Genomic DNA, 23,151 nt, shown 5'->3' on the forward strand with positions numbered 1-23,151 from the left:
AGGCAATAACCAGGAAAAACAAATGTGCCACTTCATACAGAGTTTAGAATCCAAAACATTATTTTAACAAACAAGTTTTTCTGAAGAATCTTACGCACTGTGTATTTTTTCCTCCATGAGGTCAGACTGCCAAACCATTCTACATCAGGGTAGTGCATGTAAAGAGCACCCTGTAAAGTTCTGCTTTGCGATATTATAAAACACACTTTCAAATAATGAAAAAGACTACAGAAAAACAAAATGGATGTTTGCATTACCCCAAGTTTTGTCCATTACCAAGCAGACCCTTCCCAGCAGACCCTTAAGTTTCTAAAGAACCTGAAGGATCATTTTCCAAGAAAGCACTACTTGAAACAAATGCATCAGGTCAAGGTATACTAGCTTTGAACATAATTCATACTAAATATTGTCAAACACACTACTAGGATCTACGCAACCAGCATTCTGCAAGTTCCATTAATGCTGCTGTAAAAAGAAATACCCTATTTGCTCATTTATTTTCTGAGAAATGACACACCAACTCTACCTCAGCTATCCCTCTGGGAACCAGGACTGATGTCATGAGCTGATACTCATGCTCCTCAGGTAGCAGGAGAAGCCAATCCACTCTTGGCTAGAGACTAAAACCTTTCCAATTGTAACATTTATATATGTATTTATTCTAGTTGATATCAGTGCCAATGATTAAAACTGACACTGCCTTCACATGCCTCTTGCTTTGCTGGATTTTAACTGGTGAGCTGAAATTTCTCACGATATCATGTTCAGACTTAAATGACAAATTCCTTCTACTTCTGTTTTTTAATAGACATTCTGAGGGAAACTGAACACTTTATATGACATTAAATTTCTTTTTGGGTAGCCTTTCTTTTGAAAATTTTAGATATTCCCTTTTCAGCTCAGGGACTTGAAGCCCAGCAGAGGGCTCTGTACTAGAGACTGGGTAGACCTTCCAGAGAGCTCAGAAACCCTACACAGCAATGACTGACAGATCAGACAGAGCTCTCACAGATCTTAATGTGCACATGTCCATTAAAGCTCTAATGGAGTTTAAAAACTAGTATTTTTTCCAGAGTCCATTCATTTTGTCAATGCTTTTGGGAAGCTTGTCCACAGACCCACCATCCACAGACAAATCTGTTGCGGCAACCCAAGCCTGGAATGGGCCACCCAGTCCCATCAGCCTGGGACTATAGGGACAAAGACAGAAAATGTCTTCTTCAGCAGTGGATAACAGATCAGGAGCTAAAAGGGACACGAGGGAACCTGTTCTGTCGATTGGTGCTGCAACAAAACCCAAACATGCAGATTGGAGCAAGGTGCCCAAGAGAGTTGCAGGAGCAGAAGCTCAGAAAACTGGGAACCAACAGGCGAACAAATTACATGAGAAAGAGAAAAGAAAAAGACTAGATAGCTAGTTAGGAACTACAGTGAGAAGGCAGAAAATGAAGAGCAGGCACTTGTCACAGAATGGGAACCACTGGAAGGGGAGCCAGTATAAACCACAGACATCTAAAAGGAAAGGACTGAAGGCTACAGGAGGCAGGACTCCAGAGTGAGCATCCACGTGCTGGTCCTCCTGCCACCCCGCACCACAGCCTTCAAGGTAACCCTTCATTTCCCCCCAAGAAATCCCTGCACCCCAGTTTCAAGCAAGACTGACCCTGTCCTATCCAATCTCCATCTTTTTTTCCCAAAGCCTGAAACCAGCTACCTGCACGGAGTCCCTGCACCCTGCCAAAGCCTGACTGCAGCTGCAACCGAGGCCAAGGGGAGCAGTGAAGAAAACTTCTACCTAATGCTGCCATCTGATAAGCAGAGTGGAAGAGTGTCTCAATGGCCACAAAAACTAGCAGATAATTCCTTGGTTTGCCACCAATACAATGGGGATGATCAGAGATCTACCTAGCCTCATGAAACATTGTTAAGTAGTCAGATAACAAGGCAATGAGGGCCACAGAATTCATTAATAAATGAGTAATTCTGAATTTGAAGAATATTTGAATAATGAGGCACTGGCCACATCCTGAACAATGAGAAGAAAAAAAGACATTAACTAACTGCTCAGAAAGTAATCACTATTCATCTTTGCACTGAATACCAGGGCAGGGGGGCGGCTATGTACTAGTAATATATACCCCACACGTATACAGTAATTAAGGAATGTTTGTAACACATGCACTCATTGCAGTCTGACTACTGCCTTTTTCTAAGGCAAGTTTGACTTTACTCCCTTTGTGAAATTCTGCATGCACAATAAATACAACACAATGGTCTGAATTCACCCCTTGTTTCTAAATAGCAGCTAAATTAAAAAACAATTTAGAGAAGAAAAAAAGATCAAAACTGAAACAGGAAAGACATTTTCCTCCCAGAGACCTGTGATAAAGGCAGATTCTGCCTTTGTAACTGTGATAAAGGCAGAAAGTACAACTGACACAGCAGGACAGCAGCTGTAGGACATAACACAATCAGCTGTACCAGGAGCAGCAGAACCAGAGGAGTTTGCTTCCCCACTGATGAAGAAGTCCTCTCCTCAAATCCCAGACATTCCCCTCTGCCCCTTTCCCCACTACTGACACTTTTCCGCCCTATCACACTCAAAGCTCATCTCCACATCCCTTTTAACATCCCCACAGGACAAGCTAGTGCATGCTGTGGCCAGTTCAGAGCTACATACATGCTGGCTGCTAGCCCACACATGCCAGGTGTCAGCCCATCAAATAAAACATGTTATTTTACTGCCTACCTTAAAGATGCATTCATTTGTACCTCTCTGCTCTAAGCAGCCTCCAATACGTATGAAATTTGTTGGAACTTCTCTGTGAGATTTCCACCTCTCTCCCAAAGCATGGTTGAATATTAGGCTGAAGGTTTTAAAAATTTTACTCCAAGTTAAGCCAATACCAAGATTCAACCCCTGTGGTGATGCAAGTTCACTGCCAGTGGACACTACTACTTGTTGGGACCAAGCCATAAAAGTCTAGTCCTTCTGTGGCACACAACCTTAGAATCATTAAGGTTGGAAGAGACCTCTAAGATCATCTAGTCCAACTGTCAACTCTAGTCCAACCACCACCTTGACGTGTCTAAGAGCACTCATGAAAACGCACCTCTAAGTGCACATACGTTTACAAAGCACCAATTTGCAAAACCCACTCGAATGATACCCATACTGCTGAGACACATTCATTCTGGTACATTGTGGCTGTGGTCTTCGGGCTCAGAGCCCTGAAAAAACCACGCAGACTCTAATGATGCCTGGAAAGTGGCTGATACCACATGATTTCTCCTGAGAACTTCTACGTATTTATCTATTTATTTCCTAGAACAAATTTCCTCGTTCAAGTAGTTGGTGTAACCGTTTCTTTTGTGAGCAAAGCCTCTGCTCCATGTACTTTGGGGAAATGAATATGAAATGGATTTTTCTTCCTCAAACCTGTAATATTTCACGCATTGCCTGTTTTATTCAGAAGCTCCCATTCTACTTTAATTACATTCTCCTGAAGCAGAGTGGAGAGTAATGCCAGGTTCCTTTGTGGGTCCTAAGGGGAAATATTTACTAACAGGGCTCTTTATCAGCTCCTGCTCATTTTGGATGTCAAGAATTTTAATTACATTTTTGGCCTTTATCAGAAAGTATTTTTTGCATTAGATAACTCTTTCTCCTTAAAAGGATAAAAGCAAGAATACCTGGATTTGTTCATGGCAGTTTTCTTAATATTGTTGAATTCCTCCTCTTCTTGGAAGAGGGGGGGTTGACTTCTGTTCCTTACCACATAGAAAAAAAAACCATAGACAGTAGAATTTGTACCACTTGACCTCATTCTCTATGACATCCCTTCAATACAGTGAAAATCAGCTTCTAGCCACTCTGCAGGAACTACTTCCTCCTGCAACTCTTTCATTTTTAGTACCACCTTTTATTACAGTTGCTACTTACTCCCAACATAGAACTTCTGTAGGTATCTGTTTCTTTGCCAGATCTTAACTGGACTGAAATCTGGGCTAATTATTTGCCTCTGGGTGATTGTTGCTCCTACTGTTCTTGTTTCAACCAAACGGGTCAGATAGTTGGAAGGATTTTCTCATACTTGAAATACAAGTGAATATACTTGAAGTCCTATTTTCCAATGCCTTTTCTTTAAAAAGTCCTCCCATTTATATGCTTTAGGGTAAGGACTTCAAATCTGCGCCACAAATGTGTCATGGAAAATTACCCAAATTTAACTACAGTACAACACCAATCACAAAACCAGGTACTTGGATGTGCTCATTAGAAAGAATTTAGCATGTTAATTTATCAGATTTCTAATGCATGCCCCTAAGAAAGTATTAGCCTTGATCTCATTAAGCATGTCGTATTCCAAGGCTACAAGGTCAAAACTGGACTTTTCCTGGAAGCATTACTGCCAAAAGCTTTACACTCAGATACGGAAGGTAGGTGTTAGAATACACACAATACCGTCATCATTATCACCACCAACAGCCGCTTGACAGCAAACATGAAGAATACAGGAGAACAATTGTCAGACCAGGGTAAGGAAAAAATTATTAGCCAGGCATGGATTGAAATTAAGCACAAGGCTACAAAGGAAACTTGTAAGACTTGGGATTATGGGACTAGGGGATCTAAAACTATTCTACAAGCAGACAGGGTGTTAGGCATGGAAAGCAGCCTCTAACTCGCTGCCCAAGGACATCCAGACTGCAAACGAGACACAATGACTTCCTTGAGCAAGAAAGCTCGAGGTTTAACTATTGTATTGGCATCATGGGACATTGAGAACAAGGATACCCAATATTTGGGTAAAACAACAGAACTGATAAATTCAGAACTGGACAGCAATAAACATTTTAATGAGGCTTGGACAGCAGCTGGGAGCCGACCGCTGACTATGCCTGCCCACCTACTCTGACACAGTCCTGCTGAGCGTGTGGGAGTGTGCATGCGCCTGGGGCATTTTACAATTGTTTCAAAGACCATTCCACAGCGATGTATGGACCAGCAGTGATTCATGAACCACAGGCTGAATAACACCAGCCAAAATGGCCTTTTCAGTCCCTTTTTGGCATTATTCCTCTTCATTCTATCTAGATGCAGCAGTTTGCCCATACACTCAGTTATTGTTGTACTGGTGGGGAAAAAGGTTGTAAATTATGCCCAGATAAGAACAAGCATACATTTTAGTTTGTCTTCACCATCATTACGGTACAACTTATTCATGATCCATGTCTAAATAAGTAACTCAGTCATAAGGAAGAAGAAACAAGGATAAAAGATGGCAGAAAATGGAAGAAAAGAAAGATAACAGGGACAGAGAAAGACAAAAGAAGGAGAAAAGGTGAGATGGAAGAGGGGAAGCGGTTCAGAGAGCCTTTGCTTTTAGGAAGCAGGAAGGAGAAAGCAGGGAAAAGCCCTGGGATGACAAGTCATGCACAGAATCTAAAGTGGAAGAAGCTTTCTGACATCTCAAGTGAATCAACAGTTGAAATTGTTTGGGAAGCTTTGTAGCTATTGCTGGAAATTGTTCCTGTTGCTAGATGCAAACTACAACGATCAGTGCCCGTTAAGTTGCTGAAACAGAGAGCTCACTGCCCAGTACTGCCGGGCAGGCTCCTTCACACTACGAACCAGGCCAGAGAGAAAGCCAACTGCTGAGTAAAATCAAAATACATGCAAGCTACTATATTGATTTATTATTCATTTTCATAAATAATTACTCACAAAAATTTTTAAACTTTTAATGCTGTGGCTGCCACAGTATTCCCACCCTGCTGCTCCAAAGCAATGCGTGGACCAGGAACACTGCCAGAGCAGCTCAGTTCTGTTCACTACTGAACACACGCGTTCTTCGTAGCAGTTAACCTCCAATTAAAGACAAGGCAAAAAAGTGGCTTTGCAAAAGCTGCGTACACTTTTGCTGCCACCACTCACAACACATGTAGATGGCTTACAGCGTGACGACCAGACCACTTTACAGTCTTCCTCTAGAAGTCACTCCAAGGCACATCAAATCATCTCACCCACCTCCAGCGAGATGACCGCAAACAATACCAAGCAGACAATTCCAACTATTCTAATTTCTAGAATAGTACTGGTCTTTTTTACTTGGTCTTCTTCCTAGAAGTTACCTCTCTCATCATTAATGATGCATACTTTTCTGATATGATCAGATGGCATTTTTCTTCATTACATTCTCTTTACAGTGCCACTGAACTTACACTTCTGGGTTCAAACATTAAGTCCACACCTTGCCATTGGTACTAACTTTATTTATTATCGATCCTTACAGTTAGAGTTAAAAGTTTTCCAACAAATTACTGATTTGTCAAAAATTAAATGTTTCAAGGAAAAAAAACCACCTCAACATACAGAAAGTACTATAAAAAAAACCAAACCTGTACATGGATTCTGGTCATTCCCACATTGAGCTGCTGGATCCATGGCTTTAGGATATTCCACTACGCAGAGTGGCTAGCGACAGTGGGCTCCAGAGCTCCTGCTTTAGATTTTGAAATGATTTGGGCTTTCAAATATTCCTTACTGCCAGCCACAGAGCTTAGAAACCCACAGCTAGAGTTGTAGCCCTAGCTGGAATAACTTCCAACTCAACAGCAAGGAACCTGGAAGCAGAGAGCCCTCAGTCTCAGTCAGAGGTCCCCAGCTTTTCCAAGCTCTCCAATACAGGGGCAGAAATACTTTCCTCTTCTCCTACCTCCTTCTCTCACCCATCTTCTCAACAGTCAAGTTAACTGACTGTGATAAATTAATTTTAAAATATATATATATATTCATCCCACAGAAAGCAAAATCAAACATTTAGCCCAAACAATAAGAAAAAACTTAAGTGACCAAACTAGAGTCTTCATCTTGAAGATAAGAAGTTACAAGGTTCACACATATGCAACTCAGTAGGGAGAAAAAAAAAAGAAAGAGATGATAAGCCTTATCAGTGGTTTATCCCCAATATCCCCAAGAGGAAGGTTACCCTGCATTTCACTGCAACAGAGTTTATTGCCTTGAAGCAGGAAATACCAGACATGGTCACAGACAAAGCAGAGGAGAAGGACTTCTGCCCCAATGAACATGGAAAACAGAGTGTTCCTGTCTGAACATTATTTTCTCTTATATTTCTGTTAAAAATCAAACAATAACAAAAAAGATGCATTGCAATAGCTGAAGACTGTTAAAGGAAGCAAACAATGAAATGTTATGAAGCCCTTAAAAAACCACTAATAACATGTGAAGACATCAAGGTTAATACGACAAATGGAAATACAAAATATTAGATAAACTAGGGGCTTAGGGTTACTTACGGTACTAGAAAAAAAATGTCTTTTTTAAAAGAAATACCTTATTGTAAAATAACTAGAAATAATAAAATGTAAAAATATATTTTGATTACGTTTATTAATACACTTCACCAAAAAAAATTAAAACATTTGCAGAACGACCTGAAACATAAAGCAGTTACAAACAATTTCACTCCATGGATTTTTGCTTATTCCTAAGTTTAAATATCCTAATTTGACTTTTAATGAATAAAAATTAGAAACACTTTATCAAAACACATTGTTATTCTGAATCTCAAATTATGCTTACACAGCCTATACTGTATGTAAAGAAGCAGATGAAGGAACCACTAGACCTTTAAGTTGTTCTTTTCTCTGATCAAAGTGACATTTTGTTAGTGTTGCCTTGAATGGGAAAATATTAGCTCACATCTTTGAACACCATAGCACAATCCCTATTTACTGTATAACATTTTGCAATTTTCACTTTTGTTTTCATTTTTTGTTTAATAAAACATCTTATGAAGAAACATTAACCAATCTGGAGTTCTCAGCATTGCCAATTTAATAAGACTTCCACGGCAATATATTCTACCTGTTTGCCTATCTGTGTTTTTCACTGAGCCTGTCCTTTGCCTCGAAGATCCAAATTCTTCCCATAACTCCCCTAATTCATTGCAACCTTGGAATACCACAAAAAGGATCAATTATATAAAACCGCATTCCAAACTCAGTTTTAGAAAGAAGCAGAACATGATGCTGATAGCTGAATGCAGACCCTAATGTAAAAACTACTTACTTCTCTTTACCAGATGATGCTCATAGCTTAAGAAAAGCTGAAGGGTGGTTATGTGGAAAGCGAGCAGTACCTGCTCAGGTCAGACAGAAAATGAATGGCAAATGCTCCGTGTTACAAGGTACTGGGGAAGCAGCTGAGGTATTTAAGTCCATCACCATCGAAAAGACAACCCTAGAGGTTCAGTAAAGCATGAATCTCAGTAAAATTTCAGCAGGAAAGCCTAAAGGTGCCTGAGACCAATCTCAGAAACTGTCATCTCCAGCATAGTCCAAATTACTGGGACATCAGGAGGAAGGGTGAAGATTCCCAGCTAAATCGGTCTCTTACAGATGAACTCAGAATCACAGAATCATTTATGTTGGAAGAGACACTTAAGATCATCGAGTCCAACCACAAACCTAACACTGCCAAGTCCCACTTGGTACTATTGTTCCGTACATGCTTATGTACCTTGGCGTTCGCATCTTGGTATTAGCCTTTTTACAAGTTCAAATGTAAATGCTTGGTTTTACATGCAAAGGAAAAAATTGTCTCCTCTCTTCTGTGCAACTGGGCTCATAGATTATCAGTCCCCAAACTCTGCAATGGCAGATCATAAACTTGCTCCTGGAAGATCAAATAAGCAGAAGTGCTTTTATTCTTGTCTACCTCTTATGCAGCACCTCAGTTCAACGGGAAAGGTGACATTTTCATGACGAAAATAACGCCTCTCTCCCGCCTGATTGGACATTTATGTTCAAAAGACATTCCTTGAGGATTTTTTTTTCAGGGAAACTGTCAATAAACACATTGAAATGCACCAGCAGAACAGGAAACTAGCATACACAAATAAATATTCATATCGTTTAATGACTTATACACCAATGATGCTTACTATTGCAATACTGAAGTCTGTTTAGAGACAAATGCATATGAGTATTTTCTGTTAACAGAGAATATTATTTTTTAACTGACTGGAAAGCTATAGAGCACTAGATTTATATAGCAGTGTCATATTGCAGAATAGTATCAGGTTTATTCAGCTTTTTTATTATTATTCGGCTTACTCCACGTATGACAACACAGAAATGGAGTTTCTATTTGACATTGGCTTCCTGCTTCTAAGGATGAGCAAAAGGACTTGCAATCCTTCCTATGCATTTTTTTCACAGAAGTGCAGCTTTTCCCCCTAGAAAAAGTGTGCCTCTTTTTCTTCTGGTTGTATTTTCTAACTAACTATTAAAGAGAAATCTTGTACAAGTCCTGCACACAGGAAAGACTACAGACCACAGTGTTCCACTGACTGAAGAACAACGCATGAGAGAGTTCAAATTGCAAAGCAGATGTCTACTGTGATCTTGCACCAACTACGCCTCCATCTCAATTTTTTCACAAAATAATACCTACCTCGCTGTAAAGAAGAAAGGCTAAGGTTTATAAACCACTGCTGAAGATGAAACACACTAATGAACTCAAAGTTCTCTCTTCTGCTGGACAAAGCAGAAAACATTAAGATTTGTCTGGGAGCATTTTATGACTTTCTTTGGAAATGATAATATTTCTATAATTGCTTAGATTTCAGTAACACCTCCCAGGAGGCAAAGCATTTTCAAAGCACAGACAATACATCAGAAGTTCACTAAAACACAGAGACCGGAATACAAAATCAAAGTAGTAAGGATTATCCAGAAGCATATGTATTTTAAACTGCCTGGGAATTAAGGTACAAAGCAGAAAAATTGCATTGCTGCTATTTTTCCTCCAAACACCTTTCAATGCTGATTCACAGTAACAGCCCCACAGTGTTTAAATCCCTCTTTCTCAACAGGTGATCCTCTCATTGCATCCAACGCAGTACTCCAGCTTCCAACAAGCAAAGCCAAAATTGTAGCTGTCCCTAATAACAACAGCATAGGTAACAGACTGGAATCCTACTTTCAACAAATTCAACAGAAAATTCTCATTGATTTCAACCAAGATGCTACCCTATTTTGTACAGTGATAACTTCTGCTTCCAGGGCTATTATATTTAAATACGCAGTGGGGAAAAAGCTTGTGCTTTTTAGGATCCACACAAAAGATAAATTTGTAAAAAAACAACTCTCAACATCTTCACTCTGACAAAGATTCTTCCTCTTGCTATGATACGCAACAGCCTTTTTGTGGTAATGAATCAGGCAACTCTGAAAATGCAGTGGGATCTCAGACCTGTTCGGGTAAGTGATATGTGTCACTTTTGGTGATAAAACTGCCAGCTCCAAGTACACATTTTTTGCACATTACTTTCATTCATGATATGACGGTTTTCAATGAGCAGAAAAGAAAAAAAAGTTTTTCCACCAGGAAAAAAAAAAAATAAAGCATCTTGCAGTTAAACACATTTAACTTCTCTTCCAACAAAGAATATGAGGAATAAGCAAAGGAATACCACGAAAGAAAAATATATTTTACATGTTCTTTGGGGAAAAAAAAGGCTTCTAATAAAAAGAGAGGGAGAAAAATTATGATATTTTAAATCCCTTTTACTGGCTTTCTCTTCCCCCCACAAAACAGATATTAGCACATATCACAAGAATGATCTTTAATTAAAGAAAATAAACAGTTTCTTTTTAGAACTATCCTTTGATCCACTTAAGCATATAAGTTATAAGCCTAAATTTAAGTACACTGACTTCAAAAGGATTATTCATTCACAAGTATCTGTACACATAAGCAGCAAAGGTTTCAGTGGCCTTGACTCAGAGATCTTTTTAAGATTAGTATCACATGAACTTGCGCCACATGCATTCATCCAGCTAGAGCCTAACAATTTACTGAGTGTCATGATCTGATCCAGAAAAACATGCATATATTTTTAAATACTTTGCTGGATTAGGGACTCCACGCAGGACAGTTTGCTGGTTCAAGCCTTTCACGTGCACATTCTGCTGATAAAAGATCTCTGACATATTATCAATTCATGACAAGTTTTTGTTTTTCTTTTAATCCTTAGTGTGCTATCTATTGAGGTAAAATGATAAATATTTGATTATCAACTGGAATTCACATGCAAATAAAATAATTTATGTGTCTGAACTTGAATATTCAGATTCATTACCATAGGCTAAAAAATTTTCTGTTTAAAGAATACTATCACAAATCATGACTTCAGAACAGTTCCAGGAACGGACCTTCACTTGTGCTCCCTGGGTATTTTACTTTACTACTACTACAGTACGCCACAAAAGGTACATTTTTAAATATCATGAAAATGCTTACCTTTAACCTTGCAAACCCTTAAATGTGTATAACTACAACCCTGAGTATGCTAATTGTGTAGGAAAAATCTCCAATTCAGTATAACTTCCCAGAAAATTACAATGTGTTCACATAACTGCATAAAATCCAGTACTGCCAATTAGGACATTTAGAATCTTCACATAAACATACTGAATTTTCATTTTAATTATTACACACAATTAGCACTAAGGAAATAATAAGCAACACTTGAAACAAGTCAATTAAAGGCTACTTTTCAATACATTTCTTCAGAGTACCAGCCTAAACACCAAAGGGTTGTTCAGTCTCAGTGAACAGGCCCATCATGCTATTTTTTCTTTTTATGCTGACTTCTTTCTTTGCAGTTAAAGAAAGAAATTAAATATGCCTAGTTACAAAAAAAAGGGTCAGAAAAAAATACTGCCAATCCTGGTAAGATCAGAAAAAAGCGGGGAGTGATGGAAGAGAAAAGAAATGTCAAAACTAGCCTGATGGATATTATAAGCTGGGAAAGAAAAGTATTAAGACAAGTTTTTCAGATGAGCTGGAACTCCATAACTCAACCACAAGGATGCTTCCTATACTTAAGCCACCTACCCGAGGAGGTCATCATAAAATTCTCTGAAGTAATTTTAAAAAACGCAACCTCTATTACTTTACAAAAAAGAAACATATGTATAGGAATATAGCTTCAGGCACTACTTACCTACTACCCTGATCTTTGATGAAAGCAGAAAATAGAATGTAGAGCCAGTAGCTGAACCTTTTTCTTCTTCTTTCGTTTGAAAAATTTGTATTTAATGACAGAGGGCAAGTCATCTGAAAATTAAGGCTCTTTCCATATTAAAGTGTTCCAAAAAGCAAGAATCAGTTCACACTAAATATTTAAACAAATAGCAGTGAACACATCTAAAATGTGTCTAAGCAGAACAATGAACTAAGACAACACACAATATTCATGATTTTTTTTGTTTTTTAAACACACACATAAACATAGGTACCAGTACATGCCTGAATCTGTGGACACGTGAAAGCAACAGCGTAGGCAGATGAGTTTCAAAAACTTTAGGGTTCGTACACTCAAGACAGACACAGGAAATAAGAGAGACCATAAGAAAAGCCTGAGTTACTGCATCATTTTTGTCAGCAGTAGTAATGACAGGAAAGCTTAGGAATACTAAAGCCTTAATGATATTCAAATCAAGACAGCACGAAACTTAAGTTACAAGATATGTGTGTTCAATAAGCAAATGTGAACACACAGAAAACACCAGCCATGTTTTAACACTTTGTGCTTGAGGTGTGAGGGGGGTGTTTGGGGGTTTTTTGCTACTAATAACATTCCTGAACTAAGTAAGTTATTGACTCACAAGAGCTAGAAGTATAAAGCTACTGAATTATCCTTATACCTTACCCATTTCATTCTTTCTCTCCTCTCTCCATACAGACACCTACACCCCAACTGAAAGCATTTCATCAGCTGCTTCACTTTTGACGTGCAAATCCTGCCAGTTTCTCTGGCTCCTGCACATTTTGCAAACAGTCCTAGTAAGAGGTGAAGTTAAAAGCACCACAAATTATAATTTCCAAACACATTTCTGTAAGAGAGGAGGTGCATTTCCTTGGTCCTGCCAAATCATGATGTACGAAGAACCTTTTACAACACAGTTTACTTAAAGCCTACATCTTATATACTGTTTGTTTGGTTTGGGAAAGGTTAGTATTACAAAAAAAAAAAGGTCAAGTAATTTACAGGTATAGTCCTCACAAAACTGGAAGTTTTATCAAAATATCAGGTATTTTGAAAAGGCTCAGGCTCAAATTTTCTCACCACATTCAAAAACATTATGATATTTACAAAAACACCAGAAAATGTAAAAATAAGAAAGAATAAAACTGGCAGATATAGCGGAAGGAGGCAACAGATTTTTGGGCAATAGTTTTCTCTGACTTTTCAGAAGAGACCTTGGACTAAGAAGCAGCCTCCACTAACAGCTACAAGGGCTCAGTAAATTTGCTGGCACAAGTGAATTAACCTCCAGAATCCAGCACAGTTGCATCCATTTACCAGGCAGTGAATTTCACTCCCCAGAGTATTTTCTGTGTGACTACCGCTCTACTTTCTGCCCAGCTGTTGTGTAAATAATCCATTCCTAACACAAAACCAACACAAATACTTCACTGAAAATGCCACTGAAATTAATTTTTTGTCAGAGTAGTACAACAGTGTGTTTATTCCACAACAGCCTCATCTCAGACTCAGGTCCCAACCCTGTCATGAGGAGCGTGGGCGCAAGTGAGGACAAAATCCTGCCATTTAGCAATGCTTTAAAGAGATTTTGAGAACGCGGAGGATAGCAGGGAGCTTGATGCAACTCCCTTGTTGGAACTGTCCTGCCGTCGCTCAGATGCCAAAAAATCTTCTCAGGGGAGAGGCAGCACCTGTGAGCACCAGCTCATTGCTGAGCTTTAGTGACCAGGAGCTGGCAACGGTGGTGAAAGACAGAAGCAGCAAGAGGAAGCTCCTCTTTGCAATCGCAGTACAAAGGATACAGTATCTGATCCACAGAGATAATAATCCAAACAGAAAAGAGTAATATAATCCAAATAGTCCACAGGTGTGTTACTCCTATTTTAATAACAACTTTCAATAAGGCCTCCCATCAGCAAACACCATTGCTCTGAACCACTGGCAGTCACTACCCCGAGGACCCAATGCACCTTCTTTCTTCCTGCCTATGCAGAACACATTTATCCCACAGACATTTTTGACCACTATTAAAGGATGTGGCAAAGCGTTAGCCATTACTATACCCCTCCAAAAAAGCACCAGTTACTGTTCTTTATTTATTTGCCTGAAAAAATTGTTCTCAGGAATACTGTCCCACTGTAGAAGAGGCTAAACTGACAAACAAGCATTGGGCTGTGGAACACCTGGTCTCCATCGCAGGCAACCGTAGAAAAGCTGGCAGCACTTCTATCTTGCTAATCGATATCCATAGAAACAAAAAGTTTGAAACATGAAGAATCATCTCAGATCTGGCTCACTTAAACACATGCTCCAGTCATGGATATGATGTTCTTCATTTTGTTGGTTAAATGTAAATGCGTTGGTTTTAATTCACACTTTACAGTGTGGGACAGAGAGATCACATCTCACTTGAACATTCACCTACCATGAAACTGCTTCAGGAATAAAGCGCTGAGCTCCACAGTGTGGCTTACTAAACAAAAATAAGCATTTTATGTGGTGCCTGCCTTCCTAGGAAAGACAGTTACTGGGAGGAGACGTTCTGGCAGTACTTTACAATGTTCAAAACCCTGTCTGCTAATAAGGAAGAGTTGGTATTCAGTTACACAATATTCAATTAGCACAAAATGGTGGCATTAAAAACTCGGTCTCATCCCACTGGTAAAAAAAAACCAAAAACGTATGAGTAAGTTTCATTGCCAGTTATTTTTAACTGTCATCATTATATTTCTATCTTTAACTATATTTCAGGGAATAAAGAAATTTTTTTTTTTTCCTCAAAATAACATAAGATTTAAACTTTAGTGAGACAACTGTGGAACTCCGTAAATGTCTGTGGGATCCCAGCATGTAAAGAGAACTGTAAAACTATTAAAATATTCTCTGCAGCTTTCCCTGCATAGTAGCAGAATCTTCTTGGTGGTGATTTTCACTGATAACAAGAAATTAAATAACACACAAAAAAGATTGAGATTGTGTCAGTCATGCCTGTCTTTCTCGATTCCTGTGGTAATTTCCAAAGAGAAAAGACAACAAAATTCCACGTGAAGTATGTACTGGTATCAGAGTTGTCAGCCCCTGCTTACCTGCTTTTTCCTTTGTGTCTTCTCTTTAAAATATTTCAGTAGTAAGCAAAGAACATTGCTTCTAACTTGTGATGCAGAATCAGTGGAAAGCAGAATTAGCACTGATAATGACTTTAAAAAAACCCAAAAAACAAAAAACCACACAACATTAGATCATCAGCATCATTGGGAAGCCTAAAACCTGGCTACCCCATACCACAGGACACACCAGAACGGTTTGTGCTGCCCAGCCACCCAGCACAGCCTGTGCCAGGGGGAAGAGGAAGAAAAGAAAAATCAGTAGGGTGACAGTAATCAAGATTACTTGTATCCAACATAAATGTTACTATTTTAACCCTGAATTTTACAGGGTGTCACGCTCATCTTGCCAGACTGAAAGATTGAGCAGGAGATCGCCCTGTCCCCACCCACATAGGATGCTGACACATCTCGTTAGTCTGTTTTTACTTAAGTCAGGAGGGATGGTACTCTGACATTTCAACGTGCACAAATCCAAATGACTTAGGAAAAACATTCAACCAACATGGAATTTCACAGCCACAATCATAAGACCCTTACAGACAATTACTGATTCAGCGCATCCTTTTTCATAAGCACCAGCTTGATTAAACAGGCATCAGACATGAGCGATGTGAAGGAGTACCACCAACCCTCGCCTACTGCAGCTCCTCCTGCTTGCAAACTCCAGCCTTGACAGCTTTTCAAGTAGAACCTTGAGCAGTGGCAGCTCAGGTCATTCTGAATCATACAAAAAACCCACCCCCATAGTAGGGATATAGGTATGTGTTAAGATTCAAGAAAACTTGTCTACATCTAAATTACCAAGGGATCTCACACTGAAGCTTCTGTGTTTTAGGTTATGCCCCTCTCTAAAGTTTCAGTGCACAGTTCTCTGATCAAGAACTTGTGTTTAGAGCTTATGTCCTTCACGGCTCCCAGATACCCACAAAAGCAACTGTGCCCATGAGTGGCAAATATTGTTTGTGCTTCAGCTTCTACATACCGGTGTTCTTTGAGGGAAGCTGGAGTGTTTGCCACCATATCAGTAAGTCATAACTCATTGGTGGCAAATCTAACTCTCCACTTTTGACAAACATTAGCAAAAACTGTTTTGCCTCTGCAAAAAGTAGACATTGTTTATTTGCACCCAGTATCTCACATTTTCTTTCTATATGGGAAAAAACTTCGGTTATGACCCAGACACAGTAGAAAATCATCCCCCAGCAATCAGTGAAGACCATATCTTCATGAAGATTCTGCAACATTTATCAAATTATTTTAATACTGCAAGTCATAAAATGCTGTTAACTTCGCTGTGCAGATCACAAGAGATGTAGGTGCCTTTTGCTTGCTCTCAGTTCCTTTCATGCTAAAAGGGCACTAGGGAGCAATTGTTGCCTCCTTTCCACCCCTGTGTTAGAGCCCTCCCGGTCCCAGCTGGTTTTAAGAGAAAGAATGAAAAAATTGACACAGCGCCTGTGTCCTTTGCATGCTGATGAAAACCAGCTCCAGAGTGTCATCTTATTCCACCTGGCAAATGGTATTCACTAGTGTTCAGTTTAGCAAATGGAGAAAGACCAACTGTCCAAGATGCAGTTCAGTCAGTCTGAGGTGAAAAGAGGCAGAAGCCCTGACAAGGACAAAATAGATACCATTTGTAATTAGCGTTTTGTTATTAATGTATCTTTTATTATAAGTGTTTTCCAATTTGAGATTGTTATATTTTCAGATGCTACTGGAGGACTGGAAGACAGCTATAGTTAAGCCAGCTTCTTATATTATGTCAGCAGCTAAGATACGGTGATGTTTCCTTCCATTTTTGTCCCTACCATTGTTATTCATGACTTCTTCACTTTAAAAAGCAACTACAGCATGCTTTGCATAGGGTAACTGACCAAATGCCCGGATTGTTCACTCGCTAGCTATCAGTCTGGACTCTACACTAAGTCTAGGCGATGCCTTCACTGGGGTAGAGACGATCTTCCAAGCACCTCTCCCCAGAGCTGGAATCCAAACATTCGCCCCCAGCACCCAGTCCTCTTAGGGCTCCCACTGTAAGCACAGCCTCTCTTCACAAAAGGTTTTCTGCCACCCAATTTATACTTCAGCTTTTCAGAAGAAAACAGGAGAAGACAGACAGAAAGCCTTTGCACAAGGTTTCCAATCCCAAACTTTCCTGACACCCCAAAGTTTACAAATCAGTCAAACACAAGCACTAGGTCTCCAGCTCTTACTGTCTTCAGTTTCTGAGGATCCACTTAAGCTCAAGAAGGAAGAGATTCCTCTTGCCTTATTAGACCAGAGCTTAAAGACAATGAACAGTTATCCTCAGCCTTTTGTGTTGAAAATACAAGCTAATTTTTTAACGTGCACCTGGAAAGAGTAGGAAGCATATCCTTTGTTAAAGTGGCCTTGTTTGATCAGATGTAAATTGCTAAGCCACAATAACACGATGAAGTTTAATAACAGCCCCATATCTCTCCCTTATCTGAGAAACTGATTCTCTTCCAGCTTGAGATAAGCAGACAAGCTCATGCAGCAGTAACCTCGGGGACAGATGCTTGTTGTCAGAACATCTTCCATGAGAACACACTAGTTTTGTATTTGAGGCAGGATTCACAAAATACTTGCATATTTTTTTATCCTCCAGTCCTGGGTTTTAAAACATTTCCTAATGTTTCCTTTAAAATGCTTCCTAAAGTTCACCTAATTTTCCTGACTGTCAAGAACTGTGAAGATGGACGGAAGAGCAGAAAACAAAAATACAGTCTTTCCTTCTTCCTCCATGTAACCGGCTACTGTCTTGAGAAGAGAGGCAGAACAACTGTGGAAGGCATAATACCACATTTCATATTTTTTTAAGTCAAGACCAAAGTATACTTAGATGCATTCTTAAAATTAATAACCATGTACATTAAGGGATCTCAAGCAGTCCCATAGTGAACATACAAGATATACAAATACTGTTTTCTGTACTCCTGTCAAACTTTATCAGCTATAAAGTTGAAACAGGAGTTCCATAAAATGCCTTCATTTAACTTGATTGGAAGGGATATTGAACAAAATTAATTCCAGGAACATTTTTCTTCTCAAAGTATTTACTCAGATGTCACCTCAAAAAGTGGTTTAGGTAGTTTATAACAAGACTCGATTTAGCATCTTAGGCAGAAAATTGGGGAGGGGGGGAATGTGCCCTGAATTTTAACAACACTGTCTTACACTGGTAAGTCTTCACATGTCATTTTTGAAATGACAGGGTTTACTGCATCAGGCATACGTTACAGTTCTTTTACTCCACACAGAGCACAATTCCTGTCCTCTAAAGGAGCAGACTCCTTGTGATAATCGTGGCGGTGGAAGCCAGAAGCGGCACCGCCACTGCAGAGCACTGCTCGATTACAGAGCAGGCAGTAGAAACCCAGTAACTGCGCTGCAGCATGCACAAAAAAGCAGCTATCCACTTCATATTTTAAATATGATTTTAGTCTCTAAAAAACAGCATGATATGATTTTTTAGTTGACATAAGTATTCCACACAATTTCCGCAGTGAAGACATCTAAAAATACTTGTTGAAATACCACTGATTGCCACCCCCTGGAAGAGAACTTTCTCCACAACAAAGCGTTCTCGCAAACGCTAAACCCTATGCGCACACGTGCACTCCGATGCTTGAAACATTAACCCAAGTTATTCTCCTTCACTCAGGGTATCAATTATTGCCAAGGTGAGCCAACAGTGTTGACCACGTCTCTGCTACTTCATTTCAGTAAGACCAGCCAATTTCCATTAGCAAAATTCTGGTTTGGTCAAGTTTTTGGATAACCTCCATTTCAGCACATGACTTGTAGGAACAACAAAGACAGGCTGAGCTAAGGACTTTTTGAGGTAGGCATTCAACATGGAAGGGGGGACTCTGAAACAAGGAAGGGGTAAACAAGGATACTTATATACTAAAATAACCCTGCTTGGAGGAAACCCAGTGTGTCTGCACAAGGATATGACTGCAATATCCCGACAGCTCCTCACATCAAAACAACAAAGCTCCACAGATATTTTTTTGACTTGAGCCCTCGCATCAGAAACACGCTGCTGCAGTAGCACCACCATCCAGTTCCTGACCTACTAGATGAACTGAGCACCAGGGGAGATAAAACAGTGTTTGAAGTGCTCCCCAAAGCAATGCTGCATTGGTTTGGACCGAGACAAGAGTATCAGCACCCAGTGAACCCTTTAAGCTGCCGAAGGGCTGCAGTGAGATTTCCACGCAGCCTCTCTAACAAATCCACCCACCTCTCAAGCCTCACGTCTTAGCACCCACGACTTCTCTCCTTCCCACAGCTGAGGACACAGGGGCCTGATCAGCTCTATACAGGTGCATGCATAGGATGCAGAGCTCCCGAGGAGAGGCTAAAAGGAAGCCTGTGAGGTTTGAGTGGAAAAAGCATGGGGAAAGATGGTCTGTACAAAGCACCTGTGGCTCACCATAGGGAAATCTTTGCCCTCCCAGTTTTCCCAGCACCTCCAGTGACCTCTTCTTTTCCAGTTCAAACCTGCTGCTGCAACTAGACTTGACATTAAAGCTGCACAGTAACTGTTTATTCTGACAGAGAAGGGGTGTACAGACTGTGGATACAACAAAGCTGAGACTGAAGGGGAAAGCCAGCGGGAGGCACATGGATGAACCAGGACTATTTATCTACTCACTTGTTTTCTGAGGTTTTGTTTGGTTTGTGGTTGGGTTTTTTTCTGTTCTGTTTTTTTTTCATTTTTATAGTCTGCTTTGGGAGTATCCACCACCAAGAAATTTCAGCACCAAATTAACTGAGCAGTTTTGTGCTGTTATACAGCACAATCTTATTAGTCAGTCCTGCTGGTGTTCGTGGGGTTGAATAAAGACTAGCTCCTCTCACTAGAAGAAAACACTAGTTTAAGCAATCAGATTACAGGTAGATAAAAATCAAAGAAAATACACACACATGAAATGCTTCTTGTTCTTACATTCTATATAAGTATTATTATCCAATGTACATATGCATTTGGGATGGATGGATAAATGGACATTTTATATCCTACATATGAGTGTGCTTGTATACGTGACACATACAATTTATGTTACTAAATATTTCACATCCAATACTAGTCCATGTTTAAATAACAGAACATTACCGGCTACAATGTTAGTTTAAAGTAACAGCATTTACATTCACCAAAGTCTTCTATGCACAAGGTACACAAAATGTTCTGCGGAGTAACTGAAAGGAAATATTTTCTAGAAACAGCAGAGGGGGATGTTATCACAACTGGCTTTGAACCAGAATTTAACTGTATCTGTAATTGCCTTTTAACTCAATGCCATACTAAACTCCTACATTAGCTGAAGATGCACCTTCATTTCATTACTGCACTGGCCATTTTTCTGGCTAGATTGAAAGCTTTATTTCATCTATTCTTCATACTCAAGGACTATTAAATTCAACACTGATTAACTATTTTGACCATTTAATATTTTTCTGAGTCTCAAGCAGAAAAGTTCCAGTAGCTGGAATCCTGCTAAATTGCTAGCTAAACTTGAGTAATATACAATGCGACATACTTTAGAAGGTAATCATTTACTTTAGGCACAGAAGAGCTTTTTTATTTACGCAGTGGAAATACAATAAAGAAAAGCATCAGTGATAAGACTATTAACATAAAAATCTATCCAGCTTCATAATGAAGATGAAAGATATTCAATAGAAAATAAGAACAAACAAGAACTGTTAACAAATCAGTATTCTAACCGGCATTAAACCCATCAGAGCAAAACCATCACCATTGTTTACTTTGAATAAAGACAAGCCCGCACGCTACAGCTCAGGACACAACCTTTATGCAGAATGAAGTGAGAAAATCTTTCCCATTTCTGACACAGCCAGATTAGACCCTTTCTAAAGTTTCCTCGTCTGTAAAAGCATCCGATATATTTTGACAACTGTTGTCCATCCCATTTCTGCGATTCCTCAGCTACACAGCTTGCTGACATAGAAATATGACCACAGATTTTAGTAATGACGGTATTTACTAAGAGAAAAGACTAAAAATCTAGCTTTTCACAGCTGAAATACCTGCTCCCATTTCAGCCACTATTTTTATGATGTCATATGTTTGCGATGAACTTCCCATTAGGGATCGGATTTACTCGCCAGAAGCAGGGCAGCAGCTCCGCAACAGACCTCCACCTCCAACGCTAGCGTACAATACTTCTTCCAGACAACAAACAAAACCTCCTCTTTTTTAATGCTCGGTGAATTTTTGTCCCTAGCAGTACAGCTACCTCTGCAATACAGCAGCAACCAAAAACAAACGTCCTACTTCAGGACTCCATACGCTACCACGGAACTAACGACCTGTAAATCAAAGATGTAAGACAACGGGCATACCTGGATGTTCCCAAGTGTAAATGGTGTACTAGCCTTTTTTCCTTTGAGTCACAGACTGAGGACAGAGCAGTGACATGCCAACCTCCCGTGACGGAAGCCCTCTTTGAGGAAATGGCCAAGTTACCTTTTTATTAGAATAAATAGACTGTTTATTTTGAAAAGCGACCAGAAACTACCCGCCTTCCGCCAGCACCGACCCCAACGCCGGGATTTAGGGACCCGAGGCCACTCCTCGGCCGACGCTGGGACTGGCGGGGCAGCTCCTCCGGGCGCTGCTCGGCGCCAAGGCGCGATCGCTGCCGCTTCGCAGCCGGCGTTCGCGGCTCCGCCGTGCCGGCACCCCACGGGGCGGGACGGGACGGCTCCAGCCGCGACTCCCGCCGCCACGAGTGGCGGCCCGAGGGCAAAGCCCCACGCAGGGAAGTTTCGCGAAGTCACTTCGCGGCCCCCGCCCCCACCGCCGGCTCACGCCCCCCCGGCTTTAGGAGCCCGGCCCGGGGGAGGGCGGGCGGCGGCACCGCGGAGAAAAGTTAGTTGCCGCCGGCGCAGCGGCGGCGCGGCCCGGTGTGCCCCCCGGCCCGGCCCCCGGGTGCCGGCCTCCTGCCGCCGCCGCCCCCCGCGCCCCCCGCTCCTGCCGCGGCGGCGGAGCAAGATGGAAGGCGCGGGGCCGCCCGCCCGACCCCCGCGGGAGCCGCCGTGCCCCGGGGATGGTGGTGGGGAGGGGGCAAGCCGGCGGCGCGGCAGCCCGCCGCCCTCCCGCCCCCTCTCCCTCCTTCCCTCGCGGTGGCTGCCGTCCCCGGTGCTCGGCGCTCACCTCGCTCCGGCTCGGCTTGCAGGCAGATGGGGATGTTCTTCTTCCAGCCCGGCATGGCTCCGCGCTCCCCGCTCAGCGCTGCTGCTGCGGCGGCAGGGGGCGGCTCATGGCAGGGCGAGGCGGCGGCGACCCGCGCTCGGGGGGAAGCGGCGGCTCCGGCGGGCAGCGGCGGAGGGGCGGCGGCCGCGCGGTGGGAGGGAGGGAGGGAGGGAGGACGGGGGAGGGGAGGTGGCGGAGCTCCGCCAGCCTGGGGGACGGGCGGGAGGGAGGGCGCGGGGCGGGCTCGCCCCGGTTCAGCCGGGGACAGGAGGGGGGTAGGCGGGGAGAGGGCGGGAGGGGGGGGGCGCGGAGGGGCGCCCGGCCCGGCCCTCCCCGCCGCCGGCAGGTGGGACCGCCCGAGCCGCCGGCTGCACAATGGAGGGCCCGCGGGCGGCCCCAGCCCGGCCCCGCTCAGGCGCGGCGGGGCCAGGTGGGGCGGGGCGGGAGCTGCCGCCGCTCGGCCCCGCCAGGTGCGGGCCGGGGCGCGGTGCCGCCGCAGCGGGCGCAGGCCGCGGGAGCCGCCCCGAGCCCCGCCGTGCCCACGCCGCGGGCGGAGAGGGGCGGGGGGCCGTGGGTGCGGCTGTGACACGCGTGTTAACGGCTGCGGGGAGGGCAGGGGGGCGTGAAAGGCGCGCCCCGCGGTCGCCGTCTCCTCACTTGTGCAAGGACCTGAGTTTGGCCCCTCCGGGCGCCCGAAACGCGGGATGCG

General features: G+C 42.0%; 1 protein-coding gene across 1 annotated transcript in view; it reads right to left on the bottom strand.

The window, feature by feature from the left end:
- Window positions 1-22,571, bottom strand: part of GRIP1 (glutamate receptor interacting protein 1) — a 340,881-nt gene extending 318,310 nt beyond the window's left edge. The window contains exon 1 of the mRNA XM_072863151.1: window positions 22,404-22,571. Coding sequence (XP_072719252.1) covers window positions 22,404-22,458 — 55 coding nt within the window. The 5' untranslated portion in view covers window positions 22,459-22,571. The remainder of the gene's footprint in view (window positions 1-22,403) is intronic.
- Between the last annotated feature and the right edge of the window lie 580 nt (window positions 22,572-23,151).

Source organism: Ciconia boyciana, chromosome 1 (assembly GCF_034638445.1).
Source record: "Ciconia boyciana chromosome 1, ASM3463844v1, whole genome shotgun sequence".
In the NCBI taxonomy this organism is placed as follows: Eukaryota; Metazoa; Chordata; class Aves; order Ciconiiformes; family Ciconiidae; genus Ciconia; species Ciconia boyciana.